The 21,791-nt window shown below is 36.1% G+C and overlaps 2 protein-coding genes across 3 annotated transcripts in view; one reads left to right on the top strand and one right to left on the bottom strand.

Moving 5' to 3' along the window:
• The window catches only part of LOC141381809 (uncharacterized), a 705,874-nt gene that overhangs the window by 82,493 nt on the left and 601,590 nt on the right, over positions 1–21,791 (bottom strand). The gene's annotated exons all lie outside the window — the stretch shown is intronic.
• On the top strand, positions 1,261–20,569 carry LOC110439496 (uncharacterized). 2 transcript variants are annotated; one of them, XM_021475578.3, is made up of 3 exons: positions 1,261–1,316; positions 1,939–2,086; positions 17,865–20,569. In XM_021475578.3, the coding sequence occupies exons 2-3, from the start codon at positions 2,002–2,004 to the stop codon at positions 19,319–19,321; spliced, it is 1,542 nt and encodes a 513-aa protein (XP_021331253.2). In that variant the 5' UTR covers positions 1,261–1,316; positions 1,939–2,001; the 3' UTR covers positions 19,322–20,569. The 2 variants fall into 2 exon arrangements, with proteins under 2 accessions (XP_021331253.2, XP_073804539.1); XM_073948438.1 differs by having other exon boundaries at positions 1,261–1,623; positions 1,907–2,086.

Raw genomic sequence — 21,791 nt, 5'->3', positions numbered from 1 at the left:
CCCAAAGTCCATAGACATGCGGTATGCATGCAGTGTGAATGAGTGTGTATGCATGTTTCCCAGTAATGGGTAGCAGCTTGAAGATCATTCGCTCTGACTCCTGATTGATAAAAATAATAAAAATAAATGAATACATGAGTAATATCACCTGAGTAGCAGTGCGATGTAGCCTTCTATCAGTTTTTGTATTTCTATTTGTTGTAATGGCCAGTTGTTATTGCAATTAAAAATGAATAAATACATTTTAAAAAGAAGCAGTGTAATGTGGCTGTAGGCTGTATATCAGCAATGATGGGAGGCGTGTTTTACAGTGTACACTAAGCACTCAAGAATGATTGTCCCTCTACCTGTTGTTTAATCCCCTGAGAACTTTGCTCATCTTCAGAACGCAAATGAAGACACTTTAGATGAAGTCAGAGAGCTCCTTCATCTGTCATAGACAGCAAGAGTGCCGAGATGCTCAAAGTCCAGAAAAGGAACCAAAAACATTTTTAAAACATGTGACATATGACTTTAGTGGTTCAATTGTAATCGAGTTCCAAGAACATTTTGTGTGCAAGAAAATGTTGAAAAAAGCAGCCAGGTCCAAAATGAGAACAGCTGAACCATGTCTGTTTTTGCCTCCGTATTCTCTTCATTTGCATTCAGCAGAAGAGGCTCAAACAGGTTTGGTTCAAGTAAAGGATGAGTAAATGACATAATTGTGATTTTTATGTGAACTATCCCTTTAATGCTTCTGTAAGTAAAGGTAAATTAAATATTATTACTGAAGATATTGCTAAAGAATGGCAGGAAACGTGGAACACAGATAACAAGAGACGACAATTCATGTGGAAAAAAGGAAACTCTATATAGACCTATGATGTTGTAGAAATAGAAAAGAAGAGGTTATAATTATAAGGATGAGATTTGGATTCAGATATTATTTATTCATTTTCTTGTCAGCTTAGTTCCTTTATTATTCTGGGGTCGCCACAGCGAAATGAACCCCCAACTTATCCAGCAAGTTTTTACACAGCGGATGCCCTTCCAGCCATAACCCATCTCTGGGAAAACTCAGATATTAATAGGAAGTAATGTGTTGCAGACATACAAGTCATCATAAGTGGATTAAAAAAGTTAAGAAAATGTTTAGATTTAAGGTTTGTGTGAGAGAAAGCAGATATAGTGTAAAGTAAAAACCATGGGAGAAATATATCAAAAAGTCATGACTGCAAAAGTAAGTGGCAAGAAAGCTAAACAAGAAAAGACTTTTATTTTGGCGTGTGACGTCATCAGGCGGCGCCGCTTCAGCGCTGTGATTCAACTGGAGAAAGGTTTGTTTTAAAATGTTTACACATATATAAATCGATTTAAAGTTAAAGTTCGAAGGTTTTAGTTTGTTATACGATGCTAAATTATGTTCCTGCTGTTGGAAATATTTTAATCCTTTATTCAACGTAGTATTATTTTATTCTCAGTAACCGAGGGCTATTGTTTGAATAAAGTAACAGAAAAGTGTGTAATAAGTGTTCTAAAGAAACTTTTTGTTTATTACTCTCATATAAAGAAACCGTTGAAGCAAGTGTTGAAGAGAAGTTATTTTGTTTCTGTTCATTGTTTTATCTATTTTAAACAATAGAGGTAAAGTTGGTTTTATATTCACACATTCGTTCATTTAGAAGTCTCTATATTGTTTACCATGTTACTTTGAATATTCGAGTGGAATTAGCATGCCAGTATGACTTGAAAACAACATTAACACTGTTTATTTGACTGTGAACAATGCTGTACTTTGATAGTCATTAGCTGCTTATATTATTTCACTATTTAGATTTTGCAAATAATACTTTTCTGAAATTATATTATTAAGGGGGAAGTCTGAATGTGTAAATATAAAACCAACTTTACCTCTATTTTTAAACAGGGCATTTTTATTGTTTTATTCGTTTTAAACAGGATAAAGTGTCCAAACAGAGAAAAACTCCTGCTGAAGCGACTGATCTCCACACTGTTATAAAGATGGCGTTTATTAAAGAGGAGAGTGAAGATGTGAAGATCGAAGAGACATTCTCAGTCAAACAGGAAGATCTGCAGGAACAAACAGGTTAGTTTTCATTCTCAAAGACCAACTCAGTCATATAGAGGTAAAGTTGGTTTTACACATTCGTTCATTTAGGAGTCTCTATATTGTTTATAGCATGAAAGTATAACTTGAAATCACAGCATTTGACTGTGAACAATGTTGTACTTTGATAGCCATTGACTGCTAATTTGATTTCACTATTTAGAGTTTGCAAAAATAATTTTATGAAATTATATTATTAAGGGGAAAGTCTGAATGTGCGAATATAAAGCCAACTTTACCTCTATAATTAAATCCATCTTGCAGCCCTGAGTGTGCTGCCTAGTTCTCCTAAATGCACATAAGCACTCATTGATAAACAGGAATGAGTTTCATTCATTACTTGTTCTCATGTCTTTTGTCATTATTTTATGTATTATTAGTCTCCCATTTTCTCTACCTTCTTAAGGTTATTGCTTTCCTTGTTCTTCTACTGTTAGTAAAGCGGCCTTGAGCACTGGCAATATATAAAATAAATAAATAAAAACAATAAATTGAAAAAGTTTAACTGAGATGAGGGCGAGGCAGTGGCGCAGTAGGTATTGCTGTCGCCTCACAGCAAGAAGGTCGCTGTTTTGAACCTCAGCTCAGCTGGCGTTTCTGTGTGGAGTTTGCATGTTCTCCCTGCCTTCGCGCGGGTTTCCTCCGGGTGCTCCGGTTTCCCCCACAGTCCAAAGACATGTGGTACAGGTGAACTGGGTAGGCTAAATTGTCCGTAGTGTGTGTGTGTGGATGTTTCCCAGAGATAGGTTGCGGCTGGAAGGGCATCCGGAATATTAAAGGGACTAAGCTGACAAGAAAATGAATGACTATAACTGAGCTGTCGATATTTGACCTACAGTATAGTAGTATATCATAGAAGATATCTGCTATTACAGTGATAGTGTTGGTATAGTACTTTCCATTTGCATGTCACATTGATCACAATTCCCTTTTTTCATCAACTTCTTTATGCGGTTAAACTGTTAGAATTACATTATTATTATAATACCTAATTACCAGGGCTAATAAAAATTTTAGGCCTTAAAAAGTCTTACATTTACTAAAGTATTGTGTTGTAGGTCTTTATTTATTTATTTTTTTTAACAAGTCTACATTTTCCTCTATTCATGTTTTGCTACTCAGCCTGTCCAAAATCACCAACAATCCATCTCAATAAAACTTAAAATTACCTTTTTAAATAAAAAATTTAAACTCTATTTATCATAATAGTTTAATTATTTTTTCTCACAATAACTTTTGTTTAAATAAGCTCCATGTATTTCCTGCTGAGGATATCGACTTGCATAGATTTATTTTATTATAGTTTTTAAAACTTTTCAAAATATTTGTAAATTTTTTTAAATAATTTTTTAAAGGTTATTTTGAAAAACAATTACAAAACAATACAACTAGAGCTTTTGTTAAAAAATATCGAAAATATTGTATTTTTTTCATTATTCATTTGTTCTTGTATAATTAAATAAAAATATATATTTTTTGAAAGGGCAAATTAAAATCTTTTCCATCTGGGCCATTTGAAAAATTTCTTTATGTCAGAAAGCTTGGATGCCCCCAATATTAAATATTCTGAATGAAATGGACACTAAAATAATTAACTGTTATAAAACATTGTACAGTATTCTAAACTATATGATGTTGTTGAGGGACGACATGAAGCAAAGCTAACAATTTATAGTGGAACAATAACGTTTAGCATTGCACTGACTACAACTGGCCAACAAACTAGTCTAAAATGACTTTTGCTGTTTAAGAAATGGATTACAGCATGCTGATGATATGCAAACATTTTAGTGTAAAGTTTGTCAGTATTGACCATATTCTTCTCGTACCAGCAGGTGCCGCCATTGGACGGTATTAGGCATGGGACAATGACAGTTTTCAAGGTATACCGCGGTTTAAAAAAAGTTTTAAAACCAATATTTTTGCTGTACCATCGTTACGTTTTTTACATTTTGTTTGAAGATTTTCAGGACAACAGTGTCTCCAGCAGAAAATATATCCAAAGATGCTGTTTTAAATAGTAAAAAATTAATTTGAATTATTTAGCCGGACATGTTTACTGCTCCAAAATACTTTCAAAGTTTCTCAAGAGAAAATATGTTGTGTTCAAAGGGGAAAAAAAAGTTTAGGTTTTTTAACCAGACATTTAAAAAGAATATATTTATAAATGGTAATCACAGTACTGAGAAATCATGATATTTTTAGTCAAGTTTATCACATCGTCAGAATCTTATACTGGTCTGTGACGGACTGAGCCAGCACTATAGTAAGGGGCATACAAAAAGTAGATTTTTAAAAAAAAATATTTTTAATAAAGTCAAAAAATTTCTCAAAAACTCAAAAAATAAATAAATGAAACAATTAAATCAATTGAAAAATCAATAAACTAAACAAAGAAAACAAAACTGAGTTCAAACCAAACTAATAATGAATAAACCAAAAACAGAACTCCTTGAAATGACAAGACTGACCACATTTATACCAGAGGGACTAGTCCACAGTAAACAAGAAGGGGGAGACAAAAACAGACAACAACAATAAACTAAGTCAAATATCTAAATACAAATCTAAATATTAGTTAAATAAATTCTAAATGAAGCAAAACTAAATATAAATCTGAACAAACACTGCAAATCATTAATGAACTTAAACTAAAGATCAGCTCTCCCTCCAAGCCATTAAGCCAATGGTATCGATTGGCGGAACCAATAGATGCCACTTGGCGGCACGTCTGCCCTTTAGTTTGTTGTACTACATCCAGAAACTCCGTTCCTCGTCGACACTGCAGCACGGTACCTTAAACTCAAAACAAAACAAAATTAACAAAACATACACCACACTGGCCATCACATGATCCATGCTTAATGCTGCTTGATGTTGCAAAGTCAATCATTCATTCATTTTCTTGTCGGCTTAGTCCCTTTATTAATCGGGGGTCGCCACAGCGGAATGAACTGCCAACTTATCCAGCAAGTTTTTATGCAGCGGATGCCCTTCCAGCCACAACCCATCCCTGGGAAACATCCACACACTCAATCATACACATACTCATATACTACGGACAATTTAGCCTACCCAATTCACCTGTACCGCATGTTTTTGGACTGTGGGGGAAACCGGAGCACCCGAAGGAAACCCATGGGAAGGCAGGGAGAACATGCAAACTCCACACAGAAACGCCAACTGAGCCGAGGCTCGAACCAGTGACCTTCTTGCTGTGGGACGACAGCACTATCTACTGTGCCACTGCTTCGCCCCTGTTGCAAAGTCATATTTTCTAATTTTATTATTTTTCTTTGTATGTATAGTCATGAACACATTTGTTTGTGGAGAAAGTAGCCGTTTATTAGTCCTAGTCATTTCTCCAATAGGCAACTGAAGCTCTAAAACAATAGCAAATGAGATCAGGGCCCCATTTCAGAAAGGAGGCTGAGTGAAAACTCAGGGCATTTTAACCCCGAAATGAGAGAAACTCTTGGTTTTGTGTTTCAAAATGACAAGTTTGTGAAATTCGAGAAAGCAGGGTAAGTCAAGCCTGTTTCTGAAAGAGAGGTAACTTGGTAACGTACTCTGTGAACCTAACCTGGTCAACAGGTTTTATTCTTTAAACTCAGTTTTGAGTTTCTATTGGTCTCCTTTTCTTTTTTAAAAAGATGAAGCAGTATTTCTCGCTTAGCCTTACATTTCCAGCCACCTATTTTTATATGCATTTTGGATAGGCTATGAGCATTAAAACATCAGTTGATGGAAACATCATGATGCACATAACTTTTGAAATGTAGGCCTAGAAAAAACATGGACTAAATCTTCACCATGTGTTCATTGTGTGCTGACATTGTCCTCTGAGGTGAATGTCATTTATTAAACAGAAAAGATTCATGTAGCTTTTCCTACCGCAGTAAATTCTGTTTTTACTGTTGAGATTTGGCTTCAGTTAATCAGGAAGTGACTAGTTTAATCTCTTTGATTCATTAAATGGAAACGCTGATTCTTTCATTCATTTTCTTTTTGGCTTAGTCCCTTTAATAATAAGGGGTCGTCACAGCGGAATGAACCGCCAACTTACCCAGGCCGTTTATATGCAGTGGATGCCCTTACAGCTGCAACCCATCACTGGGAAACATCCATTCACCCTCATACACTATGGACAATTTAGCTTACCCAATTCACCTATACAGAATGTTTTTGAACTTGTGGGGGAAACCAAAGCACTTGGAGGAAGCCCACATGAGCGCGGGGAGAACATGCAAACTCCACACAGAATTGCCAACTGACCCAGTCCAGGCTTAAACTACCTGCGCCACCTCGTCGCCCGGAAACACTGATGTATTTGCATATTTTTTATGCGATATTCCAGTTTTGCAAATAAATTTGATTCACATTTTTGGATAGAAAGAGCTATTGCCTACATTTCAGTCACACAAAGAACAAAGTCACAAAGGAAAATGGCTTGTCCTTTAATGCAGGGGTTTTTAAACTGTGGGTTGCGACCCACTAGTGGGTCGCACAGTGAACAAATGTGGGTCGCGCAACGTCACATAGCTGCAGCTATATTTACATTGCGGTGAATTAAAACCAGTACGATTGATGGCAATAACTCAAAAACCTCTTACCCTAAAAATATCTAAAGTGTGTTTCCTACAAAAAGACAAAGCTGGTTATGTTTCGCTCGACATTAAGAGCACTGCTCCGTTTGAGCCCTTGCAATCTGCGTTTAGCTGGTAGAACTCTGTCTTTTTATTTATTTTTTTGCTTCGTCCTGCGTGTTTCATTTTAACCCTCTCAGGCTCAAATGAAGTTTTAGAGACAGGAAAAATCTGATATTTGGGTAAAATTATCATATGGGGTAGTACAATAGAATCCTGACTTTTTTTAGAGAGACTTTCACATGCAAGGCGTTCTGAGATGTTGCAGATTTGCAACATTGGCCCAGTGTGGTAATTAGACACTGTCGACTGAATATGATATGAACAATAACTTTTTATATACAACTTTTCAAACAATGTAACAAATTGCTTTTTTAGTGGCAGAACAACAACAAAAACAATATGGGATCTAAATCCAATATCTCAAATCCTCATTGTGTCCAAGTCACTTTGTCATGTGGTACTCCAAGAAACAGTTTTTGTCTTTTGTGACATCTGGTGTGCAAGTGGGGAAACTGTTGGTTGCATATGGACAACCAAGTCCTGCAGTGGTACTTCTGAGTAGGAAAAACTCATAAAATATGTATCTGGAGTAATAAGGTGGTTAATTTTTAACCGTTGCAAATCTGCAACGCCTGCCTTGAGAGGGTCACTACTAATTTTCTCTTAAATAAGCACAAACAGTTAATAAAGTAGTCGAATGCTTTCATTTTAGATCTTTGCATTCTAACATTAACAAAGGGGCTTGATCAAAGGTTGATCATATTCTCTTTTAAAAAAAGAAGTGTATCTTTTTCAACAAAAAAAAAAAAGATCAGTTACAGCCAGCATTCCAAAAAAAAGCACTTTGAGCCTCATTTTGTGCATTTCAAATCGCAAAAATTCAAAAAGCCACAGCCATATATTTTTGACCGCTTTGAATGGATTTTTTTTACCCATTTTTCCATATTAAAATATTATGGTGGGTCTTAAGAATGAATTACTTGCCTAGGTGGGTCCCGAAACAAAAACGTTTGGGAATCCCTGCTTTAATGAATAATTATCCTAAATTCACAGACCTTCGACAGGGACATGTACTGTCACTAAATTAATGGGATTATTACTCATTCTAAAATCTATTTTGTTCTGCTTACATTCTTAGTATTCAAATATTTTTATAGATTTTTCAAAAGTCTTCAATTTTTCCACAACACACATATTGAACAATAAATTAACATAATACATAGCTACAGACATACTCATACCCCATAAAGAAAAAGGGAAAAATTTAAATAAATAAAATAAATAAAAATAGATTAAACAAATTAGGAAATTAGGGATAAACTCTCACCTAGGATATAATAACCCCTGAGCATTTAATCTAGAATAGAAAAGGCTGCCTAACCTCATAAAACTTTTTTGTAGAGCCTCGGATGGTGTACTCAAGGTGCTCGAGTTAAAGATGTGATAACACTTTTAAAATTCAATGTTTGTGGGATGGTGGGTTTGTTTTTTTCCACTTGAGAAGAATCAGGTGTCTGGTCAATAAAGAAGAATAGGCAATGATTTCTATGTGATTAGCTAACAGGTACATTTCTTCTGGCATTGTACCAAAAACTGAGGTCAAAGGATTAGGATCCATATCTTTATTACATATAGATGAAAATTATCTAAAAATATTGGCCCAAAAATGTATGTAATTTAGGGAATCCCCAGAACATCAGATCTGCTGGCTCCAAACCACATCTGGGGCAAGATGAATCTGACCCTGGATACATTTCTGCCAGCTTGCTCCTAGAAAGGTGAAGCCTATGAAGCACCTTAAACTGAAAAAAAAAGACCATGTCTAATACATACAGAAGATGAGGGTACCAGTTCTATGGCATATTGCCAGGCTGTATCTGATATTTTTAGTCCCAGTTTGTCTTTCCATTTTTGCTTTATACAATTTAGGGAAAAGGAGGCAGTTCTTTGGATCACTTAAAAAAAAAAATAGACATCATACCTCTTTGATATGAGTCCATGTTTACCAATTCATCTATCCAGCATGATTCTGGTTGGTTCAGTGAAGGAGAGAAGTGTTTTTTAATGGAACTACAGACCTTAAGGTACCTAAAAAAAATAATTAACTGTTGAAATGAGATAAATATGCCATCTTTTAACAGGTCCTTTACACAGTTAACTCCCTTCCTAGACCAGAATTCGAATGCTGAATCTATAAGAGGGAGGCAATATCGGATTGAACAAAATAGGAGCAGAAGGCAATGCTTGTTTATTATTAAAGTGAAGTCTAAATTGTGACCATATTCTGAGTGATCCATTAATAACTGGGTTATTTGTAGAATATTGTTTACTCACTGGAATCGAAGCACAAAGTAGTAAGCGTAAAGACACTGGATTAGACGTGTGCTGTTCCATCAGTAACCAAAGTGGGGCCTCATTAATACAGATGTTGGAAAGCCAGAACAGTGTTTCTATAATCAGTTTGTGTAAAATGGCCATCCAATAATAGGGTATATGCCGAAGCATGCTAGTAGGACTTTTAATTTGCCAGTAGCCTGTGTTAAGCGCTTTCGGTAAACTGTACGCCAATGCAAAAATCTGCGTGTTTAAGGTCTGCTTTCTTTAGAAGTCAGCAATCTCCACTGGCCGAGTGTTATCCGATATAAAGTGGGTCTCAGATTGTACAAGAAGCACTGCATTAAATTCAATTTTTCCCCGCCATGTCTTTATAATATGAGCTTTTATTTTACCCAAGTATATTCAATGGAACTTCTGCGCTAGCCTGCTGATTCTGATGGGTGAATGCGAGTAAAAGGCCTTTTGTCTTGTTTTACGCTTGAACAACTAAATGAATGCCAAAGTTTATTTAAGTGTATTTTAATTACATTACATTAAGTACATTACAACATCGATGCTGTAAAAGAAAATAATAAAAATAAAAAATAATCACAATAACAGGTCACCGGAAGTTTATCAGTATGGGAACAACACTAGCTTAGCATATACCCTATAGTAAAAGAAATTTGGCATTGCCAATCCACCCTCTTCCTTCTTTCTTTCCAAGAATTCCTTTCTCATGTGAGGAATTTTCTTATCCCATAAAAACGTAGAAATACAATTATTCAACTCCTTGAAAACTGACTTGGGAATAAAAACAATCACGGTCTGAAATAGAAACATAAATCTTGGTAGTATTGTCATTTTAATGGGTCCTACTTTATATTAAGTGGCCTCAACTAATATGTATTTACACAGGAATTCATAGTTTGTTACAATGTACTTAATGTGTGAACACTAGTGTTGTGGTACTCGAACTTGGACTCGAGTCCGGACTCGAGTCCAGTTTTGATTGGACTCGGACTTGTCACGGACTTGGGGAAACTTTTACTCTGACTTGACTCTCTCTGGCTGCATGCTAGCTTTTATTTACGCCACCGCACCATACCAGCAGGCAGCAGCAGCACGTCATCACCTTAAACGTGTAACCAGAAATAGCCATAATCACACAATGCGTACGTGGCTAGGTTTACAACAATAATGTCTTTAAAATCAGCAATAATTTGTCTTCTACCGATATGTTGAAAGAAAAAAAAAAAAAAGGTAAGAGCTTATTTACTTGAATTGTACATTCATATTGTAGGTATGATGTTAAAACATACTGTTTTGTTGTTTATATTGGTGTCAATATATCCGCAAATAACGTTTTGCGCTTTGGCTCTGAGCCAGAGAAATATGCGTTCAGCGCTTGATTTAGGCAAGGGCTTCTCAAATCCGGACTCCGTAATATTCAAAGTTTTCCTGTGTGACTCTTATAATGACATCCCGCTATCATCCCGATTCATTTTCCAATACTTATGCTTAATCTTTCTATGAAAAGTGAAAGTACACAGCGATCTCAAATGCGATAGAACTGCAAGAGCTGTTCAAGAGAATTGTGCTTTCACTTTATTTTGGCTTAAAAGCACGTTAAAATGAATATAAAAATGTCTGCATTCACTTCCATTAAAGATGTGCGTCGATCATCACATTTCTGAATCAGTGTAGCCTTTACATGCTGACTGACGGACGCGTTCCGTATAATAAACTCATCCCAGATCCCAGATCAGCTTCTGCTTTTGAGGGTAGGGTTAGGAGAGTATCAAGATTGTGTAAAATTACAGTAATTAAATGATGAAATAGCAAAAACGTTGTAATAATGTTGCTTGGAGTTGCATATTATATTAAGTCAATATAAGCACAAATGAATTTAATGTAGAGTTATATTCAAATCCAGACAGCATTCAGAATGGATAATCACTGGACTAAGTCCACAAATTCAAGCAATAATTTAATCTTTTTAAAGATAGAATGAGGTTTGACTTTGAATTTGTGTAAAAATTTATATTCAGGTAATATTTTGATGAGAGACATTGGAGAGATTAGGTCCACAATGTGAGTCTTCTGTGTGAGAATAAACATTACTGATTGTGAGCAGCAGTATATATCTGCCCTACATGTTGAAAATGCAAGAGAGAATCTGATAATGACACATTTCTGATTCTATTTATATGTAGTCAATGACAGAGTGAAAGAATATGTGTATTGCATAATCATCTCAATTGTTTCATGTATATAATTATTATTATTATGATTAATTAGGCTGGCTTGAGAAACAAGCCAGACTACTGAAATCCTATTTAAACTTATTATTTTTATTTATTATTCTTCTTCTTCTGAGACTAAAATTCAAAATATATCTCCTCCTAGAGCCTTCGAGCTATGACCACTAGAGATGCGCGGTTGGCGGTTATAGCCGCGGACTTCGCGGATAAACCGCGGATCGGGCGGATGACGTTACGAAAAAATAATATTTTAATTAAATTCGGGCGGTTGACGGGCGGTTGTACTGTTTTTATAGGCATAGCTGGCGCACCAACGAAAAAGCCTAGGACTGATTTCACAGAATGTGAGGAGGAATCAGATACACTAATTCTGGATGAAGTACAGAAGTATTCCTCTACAAACTTCCGTATAGACGGATCAGCAGAGGAAAATCTACTTTCCTTTTGGGAGAAATAAGGCCAGTCATTCCCACGACTACAGCACCTTTCCAAGAGAATTCTATGCATTTCAGCAACAAGTGCTGCGAGCGAGCGCTCCTTCAGTGCAGCAGGGCGCATTATAGTGGCTATGCAGGCGCTCCCGTCTGAATCCTGACACAGATGCTGTTTTATTCCTGCATTGTGCCAAGAAAAAATCAAACTAGACCTAAGGTCAGGCATATTAAACCAATTAGCCTATGTTATTTAGGCTACACATATGTTCAATATAAACTTTTGAGTTCGGTCAGCTGATAATTTTACGTTCATATTGGTTTAGCCTATTCTATTCTAGACATGTTGGCCTCGCTTTTACGTTTCGAGGCTAAGGTTATTTTGCCAGAATTTCTTTGTCGCAACTTTAATGGCGTAGTATTTCGTTATGTTCGAAGTATCTCGCAGGTTTGAGGGGAATGGGGATGATCCTTAGTCCATGGGTTATTGGGGCACTTGTCATACATGCACTTTAGCCTGGTCAGACTTTATGTTCGCTTAAAGAGGGATGGCATATCTATTTTTCTAATTTAATTTCTAATTGTGACGTTTTTATTAAAAAAAATTTCAACTGTTTGCCAAAGCATGCGACTATAGCCTATGCCTACATTAAGATATTTATGTTAATATTTTTTTTACTGCCTGTTGTTTCTTTTGGCAAATAAAATAGGTATTGTCTGATAGAGATATCAATAAAGGTTCATCTGTGTCGCAGAACTGGTGTTGTTTCCGATTTCTACAAGCTCAATAACATCCACAGCAAAAAATAAATAAATAAATAAAAAAAATAGTCGAAAAACTGTGCCCATTAATTAGATGTGCAAGGCAAGCAGGTACGTTTTTGGGGTTGCTATGGATAACAAATGTAAACTAATGAAAATTACTTATAATTCTATCTATTTACTAAAAAATAAGTGAAATAGGCATTTAGTAGTAGACTAAATAGCAGCATGTTGAAATTATGTGTCAATGCGTTTTCTATTAGGCTACAATAAAAAAGTTGTATAGTACAGTGCGTTTAATTTAGGCTATTTATTTACTTTTGTCCCTGTGCGCCGATTGGAGACTGAGTTCACTGCTGATATTCTGAGAGCTCGGGAGCTTCTCATTTCTTATTTGTGCATCCTCGTTTCCTTTCCTTGCTTTCTTTCCTCGTGTTTCCACCCCACCGTATAACGTTACGAAGGCAGGACGCAAGGAAAAGACTCAAGGGCCGAGGAATCGAATCAAGTGAAAAGACACGTCCTCGTATCTTTAGCGTCACTTCAAAGCGTCGTCAATTAATGACTTGCACGTTTGGATTAACTGCATGTCTACATTAAAGTCATTCTCTATTCTATAATGATCAATAAAGAAACATTCATTTAATAATAAAAAGGAATAAGCCATTCAAATAAAGAGCTCAATCAGCAGATGGCGGGCGGGTGCGGTTTTAAAAATTGGTCAAAAATGTTACTGTGGATGGATGGCGGACGGATGATGAATTTTGTCATGCGGTTGCGGATGAAATAATAGCCCATCCGCGCATCTCTAATGACCACCAAACACACACTAGACTAAACTATTCTGACTCGGTATGCCATATCTTTTCCGACTGATCCGACTTTCGATTTTCCGAAAAACATCCCGGGACCGTTGGAAAAATCCCATAGACTTAACATTGGACCAAACTTTGTGACCTCATAACTCTGCATCAGACTGTCACACAGACTTCTAACTGGGCTCAATTAACTCAGACTACCTAACTGCCAATAACTGATAAGCTTTTAACTTTCTGGCCACGCCCTAGCAACCACTTTTGGACCCTAGAAACTGTCCCATAGACTTCCATTCAAAAGACTCTCATTGACTTAACATGGGATCAAACTTTGTGAGCTCATAACTCTGCATCAGACTGTCCTACAGACTAGTGGCTGAGCTCATTTAACTCAGACTACCAAACTGCCAATAACTGATGAGCTTTTAACTTTCTAGCCACACCCTAACTACCAGATACTGCACCCTAGCAACAACTGTCCCATAGACTTTAATTGCAAAAGACTGTCATTGACTTCATAATAAATCTAACTTTGTGACCTCAAAACTATCTATCTATCCTTTTTCAAACTGCTTTTATCTATCTATCTATCTATCTATCTATCTATCTATCTATCTATCTATCTATCTATCTATCTATCTATCTATCTATCTTTCTATCTGTCTATCTATCTACCTATCTATACACTGCTTTAATCTATCTATCTATCTATCTATCTATCTATCTATCTATCTATCTATCTATCTATCTATCTATCTATCTATCTATCTATCTATCTATCTACCTACCTATCTATAAACTGCTTTAATCTATCTATCTATCCATCCATCCATCTATAAACTGCTTTAATCTATCTATCTATCTATCTATCTATCTATCTATCTATCTATCTATCTATCTATCTATCTATCTATCTATCTATCTATCTATCTATCTATCTATCTATCTATCTATCATCTTTTCATACTTTTTAAAACTGTTTAAATTAAACAAACTATTTCCAACAGACTTTCTCAAGCCAGCCTAAAGTTTGTCTCGACGAACTTTAATAATCTAGTATTATTATACAATTAATATTCTAAATAAATAACAGAAATTTGTCCTAAATGTAACTGGAACACAAAGACACAACTGGAGTGATGTATTAAGATCATTTAAGAAATCTTTTGCAAGAATATTAAAGAACTGAATTTGACAATTCCATAAGATACAAAAAGATATGTTTTATAGAATTATCTGTGGGCTGCACGGTAGCGCAGTAGGTAGCACTGTCGCCTTACAGCAAGAAGGTCGCTGGTTCGAGCTACGGCTGGGTCAGTTGATGTTTCTGTGTGGAGTTTGCATGTTCTCATTGTATTTGCGTGGGTTTTCTCCAGGAGCTCCGGTTTCCCCCACAGTCCAAAAACTATAGGTGAATTGATGAATTAAATTGACCATAGCACATGAAGGGAAGGGCATCCGCTGTGTAAAACATGCTGGATAAGTTGGCGGTTCATTCCGCTGTGGCGACCCCTGATTAATAAAGGGACTAAATCGAAAAGAAAATGAATGAATGAATGAGAATTAACTGTTGTCTTTTTAGACCTGAATTGTGAACTGTTTTAAGCCTAATCTTACCTGCCTGACTCTTCATCCTTTTCTGCTTCATAGCATGTTTAGTTAAAATAAGATCATCATCATATTGTTTTAATTTTTGTTTTGTCCACTTGTAAAACCTACACAGGTTTCACAATGCATAATCGCTGCATATATTTTCGAGGTGTCCCAGAGTTGCAAAAACTTCGAAGTATTTTGAATGTACACTTGCTTTATTAAAATGAAAGAATGTCCAAGACAAAGCTAATAAGTGTCTTATGAGTATATGTACACTTGCAGTGGAATTTACTGGAATTCACCTGAAATCTTGCCTAGGGCTCCAAATTGGTTAGGGCCGGGCCTAATTATGATCATGCTGGATAATCGTGCATGCTCGTCTGTTTTAACACACTGCAGCAAAGCAATAATTTTTAACGGAAGAAGATGTCTGCCTCACTGAAAAGAATTGATGAAGAGAATAGACAGTTCAAAGTTGAATGAACAGATAAGTATGTGTTTATTTTGCCCTAAGCCAGCTCGAATCAGTAACCTTCTTGCTGTGAGGCCATTGTGCTACCCACTGCACCACCGTGCTGCATCTTATGGATGTTTATTAAAAACAAGTTATGTAATATCAATTGTTTCATACCTTTGCTTTGACCTTAATAAAAAAATTCAGATTTGGACCTTTTAATTGAGAACCCTTGTTTCAGGCTATCATTAACAGATAGACCCAGATCATGAGCCTATAGAAATCTGCACTGGACTTTTTTTTCAGTCTGATTCCCACTGGTTTTATTTTGCAAACAAACGCCCCCGCTATTTATTCACTTTTTGTTTATTTAAAACAAAATTCTTCTAACTGTTAATTCCCTGTTAAGACAGCGGTGAAGCCGAATGGTCTCTCTTTGCTGAACCTTTATGTTCTGTGCAGATCTGGGTAAGTCGGCATGAATATGGTTTCATTTTCCACACTGGGGCTGATAACAAAGTTCTCTGGAATTATTGTAAAAAAAAACCGCATTGTTGCCTTGGTAATGTAAGCGTAATTTCAACAAAAAATGTGAGAAAGTGGCATGAGAATAATGTCAAATGTGCGAGTCTTGTAAAATAATAAAAATTCTACATATATCCTCCAATTTTCATTTTAATTTGAAGCAAGCTAACAAAAAAATACAAGACATTTTGTAAAAATGTACCAAAAGTTTAAAATATTCATTTAACAGTTTAATTGTTAATAGAAAAATATATTTGATTTATTATTATTATTATTTTACATTTTTTTACATAGGTGGCACCATGGCTCAATGCTTAGCACTGTTGCCGCACAGCAAGAAGGTCACTGGTTCGAGTCTCGACTGGGCCAGGAGTGTTTCTGTGTGGAGTTTGCATGTTCTCCGTGTGTTGGTGTGGGTTTCCTCCAGGTGCTCTGGTTTCCCTCACAGTCCAAACACATGCGCTATAGGGGAATTTAATTTACTAAAATGGCCGTGGTGTGTGAGTGTGAATGAGAGTGAATGGGTGAATGGTGGAAGGGCATCCACTGCGTAAAACATATGCTGGACTAGTTGGCAGTTCGTTCTGCTGTGGCGACACCTGATAAATAAGGGACTAAGCCAAAAGAAAAATTAATAAATGAGTTTTAAGACTTTCTGGACTCGGCCGGACTCGGATGTTAAGGACTCGGACTTAAGTCCGACTCGACCCCTTTTGGACTCGGACTTGGACTTGTACTTGTACTCGACTGGTTAAGGACTTGGTCTTGACTTGGACTCGACAAAGGTGGACTCGACCCCAACTCTATAAGGCGCTGACGAACTTCTTCCAGACTCTAACCATCACTATAAAATAAATATTCAACACAAATGTTAGTTATCAGTAAGAAAAGAGTCGGGAACATTTGTATGTAATATTCGAGTGCTTTTAAGGACTAAATTTACCTGAAATTGGCAAAAGCAGCCGCATGAGCAGCTTTGTTGACAGCCAGATTGAGTGAGCGCCATTGCTTAGGGATTAGGGAGTCGACTCCAAAAGAGTCGATTTCTCGATTCCTCAATTTACATTGTGCTGTAATCGACTCGAAGAAAGGAATCGACTCCCAGAGACGAGTCTGTTTTTTTCAAACCCTCCAGAATGAAGCAGTTTTACGCTACACTACAGTTATAATACTCATTCTTGAGCACGATGAACATCGAAGACACGTTTTACGCGTTTGCTTTTGAATCTTAAGACCACGAGCACTAGCTATTAGAATTAGTGCTGCGGGAGTGCTCTTTGTAACGTTATTATGTGACCACAGAATGACCACAACAGAAAGTCTTCCTAAAGTCATACTGGGAACGTTATTTTATGACTAAAAGAGAACGTATTAAGAACACCCCTAATGTTCTGTAAAGGTTCTGGACTTTTATTACATTTAGGGAACTTTCAGGGAACGTCGCCTCCTACCAGGGTTATCAATCGTTAGTGTGCATATTATTTTTTTTCTCACCCTGTATTTGTTTCCAGGACTGCTAGTGAGCGAGTGTTTGGTTGTTGTTTTTCCCACGGCATTTCCTCAGCGCTCACCCAACCGCTTGTTTACTTTGATATTTGCTTTTTCTGGGACTCACTCTTCAATAAAGACTTGTTTTTCTGCATTTCTTGAGTTCACTCTTTTTTTTTTTCTCGTAACAAGTATTTTTTCTCGTAACAAATTTATGTCTCATCAATTTGACCAAAAATGATCTGGGATTAATCATATAAGAATACGCTTAAATATGTATGTGTGTAATGGACCCCAGGAGGTTGATATGACAAGATCAATCTAAATATGATCTGCTATGTTTTTACATTAAATGTGCATCAAAATTAAGGTTTGTGTAGTCAATGTTTTAGTGCCTTTTCACTTCAGCTTTTGATGAGTTTTAATGATTTACTAAAAACTTAACTTTTTTTTATTTCAGACCTAATTGAAGACTATGAGGAGAGTAAAGAAGAGGAACATCATGTCAAAATTGAGGACAAAACTCATTTAGAGACTGATGGTATTTTAAAAGTGAGAGACAAGAGTTGTTTCACCTGCACTCAGTGTGGGAAGAGTTTGGCTAGCAAAAGCAAACTAAAGACTCACATGAGGATCCACACTGGAGAGAAACCATTCACATTCACTCAGTGTGGGAAGAGTTTTAACAAATCATCAAATCTTAATCTACACATGAGGATCCACACTGGAGAGAAACCATACACATGCACTCAGTGTGGGAAGAGTTTTAGCCACTCATCACACCTTAATCAACACATGATGATCCACACTGGAGAGAAACCCTTCGCATGCACTCAGTGTGGGAAGAGTTTCAGCCTATCGTCATCGCTTTATAGACACATGAAGGTCCACATTGGGAAGAAACCATTCACATGCACTCAGTGTGGGAAGAGTTTCAGCCTATCGTCATTGCTTTATAGACACATGAAGGTCCACATTGGAAAGAAACAATTCACATGCACTCAGTGTGGGAAGAGTTTCAGCCTATTATCATCACTTTATAGACACATGAAGATCCACACCGGGGAAAAACCTTTCACATGCACTCAGTGTGGGAAGAGTTTCAGACAATCATCATACCTTAATAAACATATTAGGATCCACACTGGAAAGAGATCATTCACATGCACTCAGTGTGGGAAGAGTTTCAACAAATCATCAAATCTTAATCTACACATGAGGATCCACACTGGAGAGAAACCATTCACATGCACTCAGTGTGGAAAGAGTTTTAGCCACTCATCACACCTTAATCAACACATGATGATCCACACTGGAGAGAAACCATTCACATGCACTCAGTGTGGGAAGAGTTTCAGCCAATCATCATCCCTTAATAAACACATGAGGATCCACACTGGAGAAAAACCATTCACATGCACTCAGTGTGGGAAGAGTTTCAGCCTATCATCATCGCTTTATAGACACATGAAGATCCACACTGGAAAGAAACCATTCACATGCACTCAGTGTGGGAAGAGTTTCAGCCAATTATCATCACTTTATAGACACATGAATATCCACACTGGAGAAAAACCATTTACATGCACTAAGTGTGGGAAGAGTTTCAACCAATCATCATACCTTAATAAACACATTAGGATCCACATGGGAAAGAGATCATTCACATGCACTCAGTGTGGGAAGAGTTTCACCCACTCATCACACCTTAAAAAACACATGAAGATTCACACTGGTGTGAGAGAGTATATGTGCCTGGAGTGTAAGAAGACTTTTATTACAGCTGCAGAATTGAAACGGCACCAGAGGATTCACACTAGAGAGAAACCGTACAAGTGTTCACTCTGCAGTAAGAGGTTTACTCACTCAGGAACCCTGAAAACACATGAGAGGGTTCACACTGGAGAGAAACCGTAGACATGATCAGTGTGTACAGAGTTTCACTCATTCGGGGCAGCTTAAGAAACACATGGGATTGTTTCCAGTATGGCGTCGACACATGTAGTAGCATAGAAAAAGCACTCCCATACACACTGGTAGTAATCCTCCTTTTTACATCATATGTGATAACCTAAACCATATTTAAATAACATGGAGGAAGACAAAAACAAAAAGGCTAGGACAAAACAACCATTGAATAAAAAAAAGAGAAATCAGATGAAAAATTTGAGACGGACAGGATGGCATTGCAGTAAAACATATGGACATCAAAGTTTTCCAGATGGATATTAAATCTGATTTAACTGCCTTCCAAGATTCTCTTGCAAAAGATGTGAAAATGGAAATAAGTTACTTTAAACAATAAGTCAATCAAAAACTGGATGGCCTTATTACGGACCTAAACGCAACAGCAGAAAAGGTCAACAAAGTGGAGCAGCGAGTTGGAGAATTGGAGGAGAACATTGCTGAGATGAAAGAAATTCTTGATCAAACCATCCAAATTCAAGAAAACTTACAAGAATAACTTAGATCTAGAAACACGCTCCCGTAGAAATAATATTCAGATTTTTGGAATCCCAGATGGGATTAGAGAATAGTATTCAAGACTTTGTGGAAACAATTATCAAAACGAACTGTCACTTGACGAAATGGACCTTAAAATCCAACGATGTCAACGGAGGCATCAAGAGATCTGAAAGAAAAAGGACTAATAAACAGCAAAGAAGAAACTATTATAAGAATCTCTGGGAAAGAGAAACAAAGATCTTGGCAAAGTTTGGAGTGACATCGAAGAAAAGAATTTGAAATTAAATTTTAAAGAGACAACACTAGCTCCGTTTGAAAGAAGGGTAAACCCTGACAGATCCTCACAAGGAACTCTGAGAGACTAGTAAAACTTCTTGAGTTGATTCACCGATAATGGACATTTTAAATCGTTTTAAGGAAGAATGGTATTTAACTGAACTGACCAGCAACACAAGTTGAACGATTAAAGCACACCAAGACTCGAGTCATTGAGTAACATACTGCTAGGAAGACATAAAGGGATTCTATTTTATACATTGTTGGAATTTTTAGCCAATTCCATGCGTGTTCAAGAGAAAAGGTCAGGAGAGGTTTTTCTTCAATGTTAAAAATATTAGTAGTTTATTGGATACAATTGAATCATTCGATGACAGAGCTCTGGGTTACATTACCTCAATGCAATACAAGAATTACATTCAAGAGGTTCGCAACTAACATACATTTCCTGACTCCAGCATATATACACAACCGATCTTAACAGGTGGAGTTTTGGTGTAACGTCATTTGTCAGTCATTGTTCAGTCCTCCATTGGCCACACCTTCCACATACTTCCTCTTTTTCTACGAATTCTCTGCACAACAACAAAGCATACATCTTTCTGTGTTCAGTTTTAACACCTCTCTTCAGACAGGAAGTTTCTGCAGAGCTAAATTTAATTTTGGACCCGCATCTATCTTCTTCTGCAAAAATGCTAATTAGTATGCACAGCATCTCACACAACATTAGAAGTTCAGTTAATATATGACCCCTACATGACCAATACAAATTATTGTTTGTTTAAAAGAAAAAGAGACAAAAATACTAAAAAAAGATTCCTATTTTACATCAATCCCCCTTTTCTGCTCCTCATTGGAGCAGACAAAAACAAAAACAGATAATCTAATCCCCACAAATGTTTTAACTGTCATTACTGCAGGCCTTTGCCTAAATCTTTGTTTACCACTTATTCAAAATAATCGTTAACATCATAGTGCTCATTCATTATGTTAGATGATGCCCAAAACCCCTTTTAACTCAATTTCTTTTAACTTTTTTTGATTCAGTTTATAATTTCCATACTCTTGGTTCTCCTCTTCGGTGGTGCAGTCTCTTCCCTCTTGAAGTCACTCCGATATCTTCTTTTAATAAGATTTATACTTGCTATATTTAGGCTTATTACTCCCAACACTCTTATTAACTTCTAATTATCCCATAATTAAAATTTTCCATTCTTATACACTTTATCAATAAAGGTTTTTTTTCTTCCCCACCAAAATTACTAGAATTAAAATATGAATGAAAATAATAAAAAGGGTAACAAATGATAGAAATTTAAACTCCAACTTATAAAAAATAAAATCTGATCAAAAGGAAATGAAACTCGTCACCAAATTATTAAAATCAAAATTCAAACATATTCAAACTAATTTTTTTCTTTTTTTTTCTGAATGTCTTAAAATGGGAAAATCAAAAACACAACAACGTGATTAAAATAAAAATAAAAAATCTTAAGAATCTCTTCAAATAAAAGGTTCAAAAACAACAATGGCTTAAAATAAAATGATCTTCAAAAATATTAAAATAAAATGATCTTCAAAAATGTGTTCAAATAAAAGAATTTTAAAAATGTCTTAAAATAAAAGATTCAAAATAAAAGATTAA

This window comes from Danio rerio, chromosome 4 (genome assembly GCF_049306965.1).
Source record: "Danio rerio strain Tuebingen ecotype United States chromosome 4, GRCz12tu, whole genome shotgun sequence".
Lineage (NCBI taxonomy): Eukaryota > Metazoa > Chordata > Actinopteri > Cypriniformes > Danionidae > Danio > Danio rerio.
The sequence above is the reverse complement of the archived record's forward strand: the minus strand, read 5'-3'. Positions and strand labels throughout refer to the sequence as shown.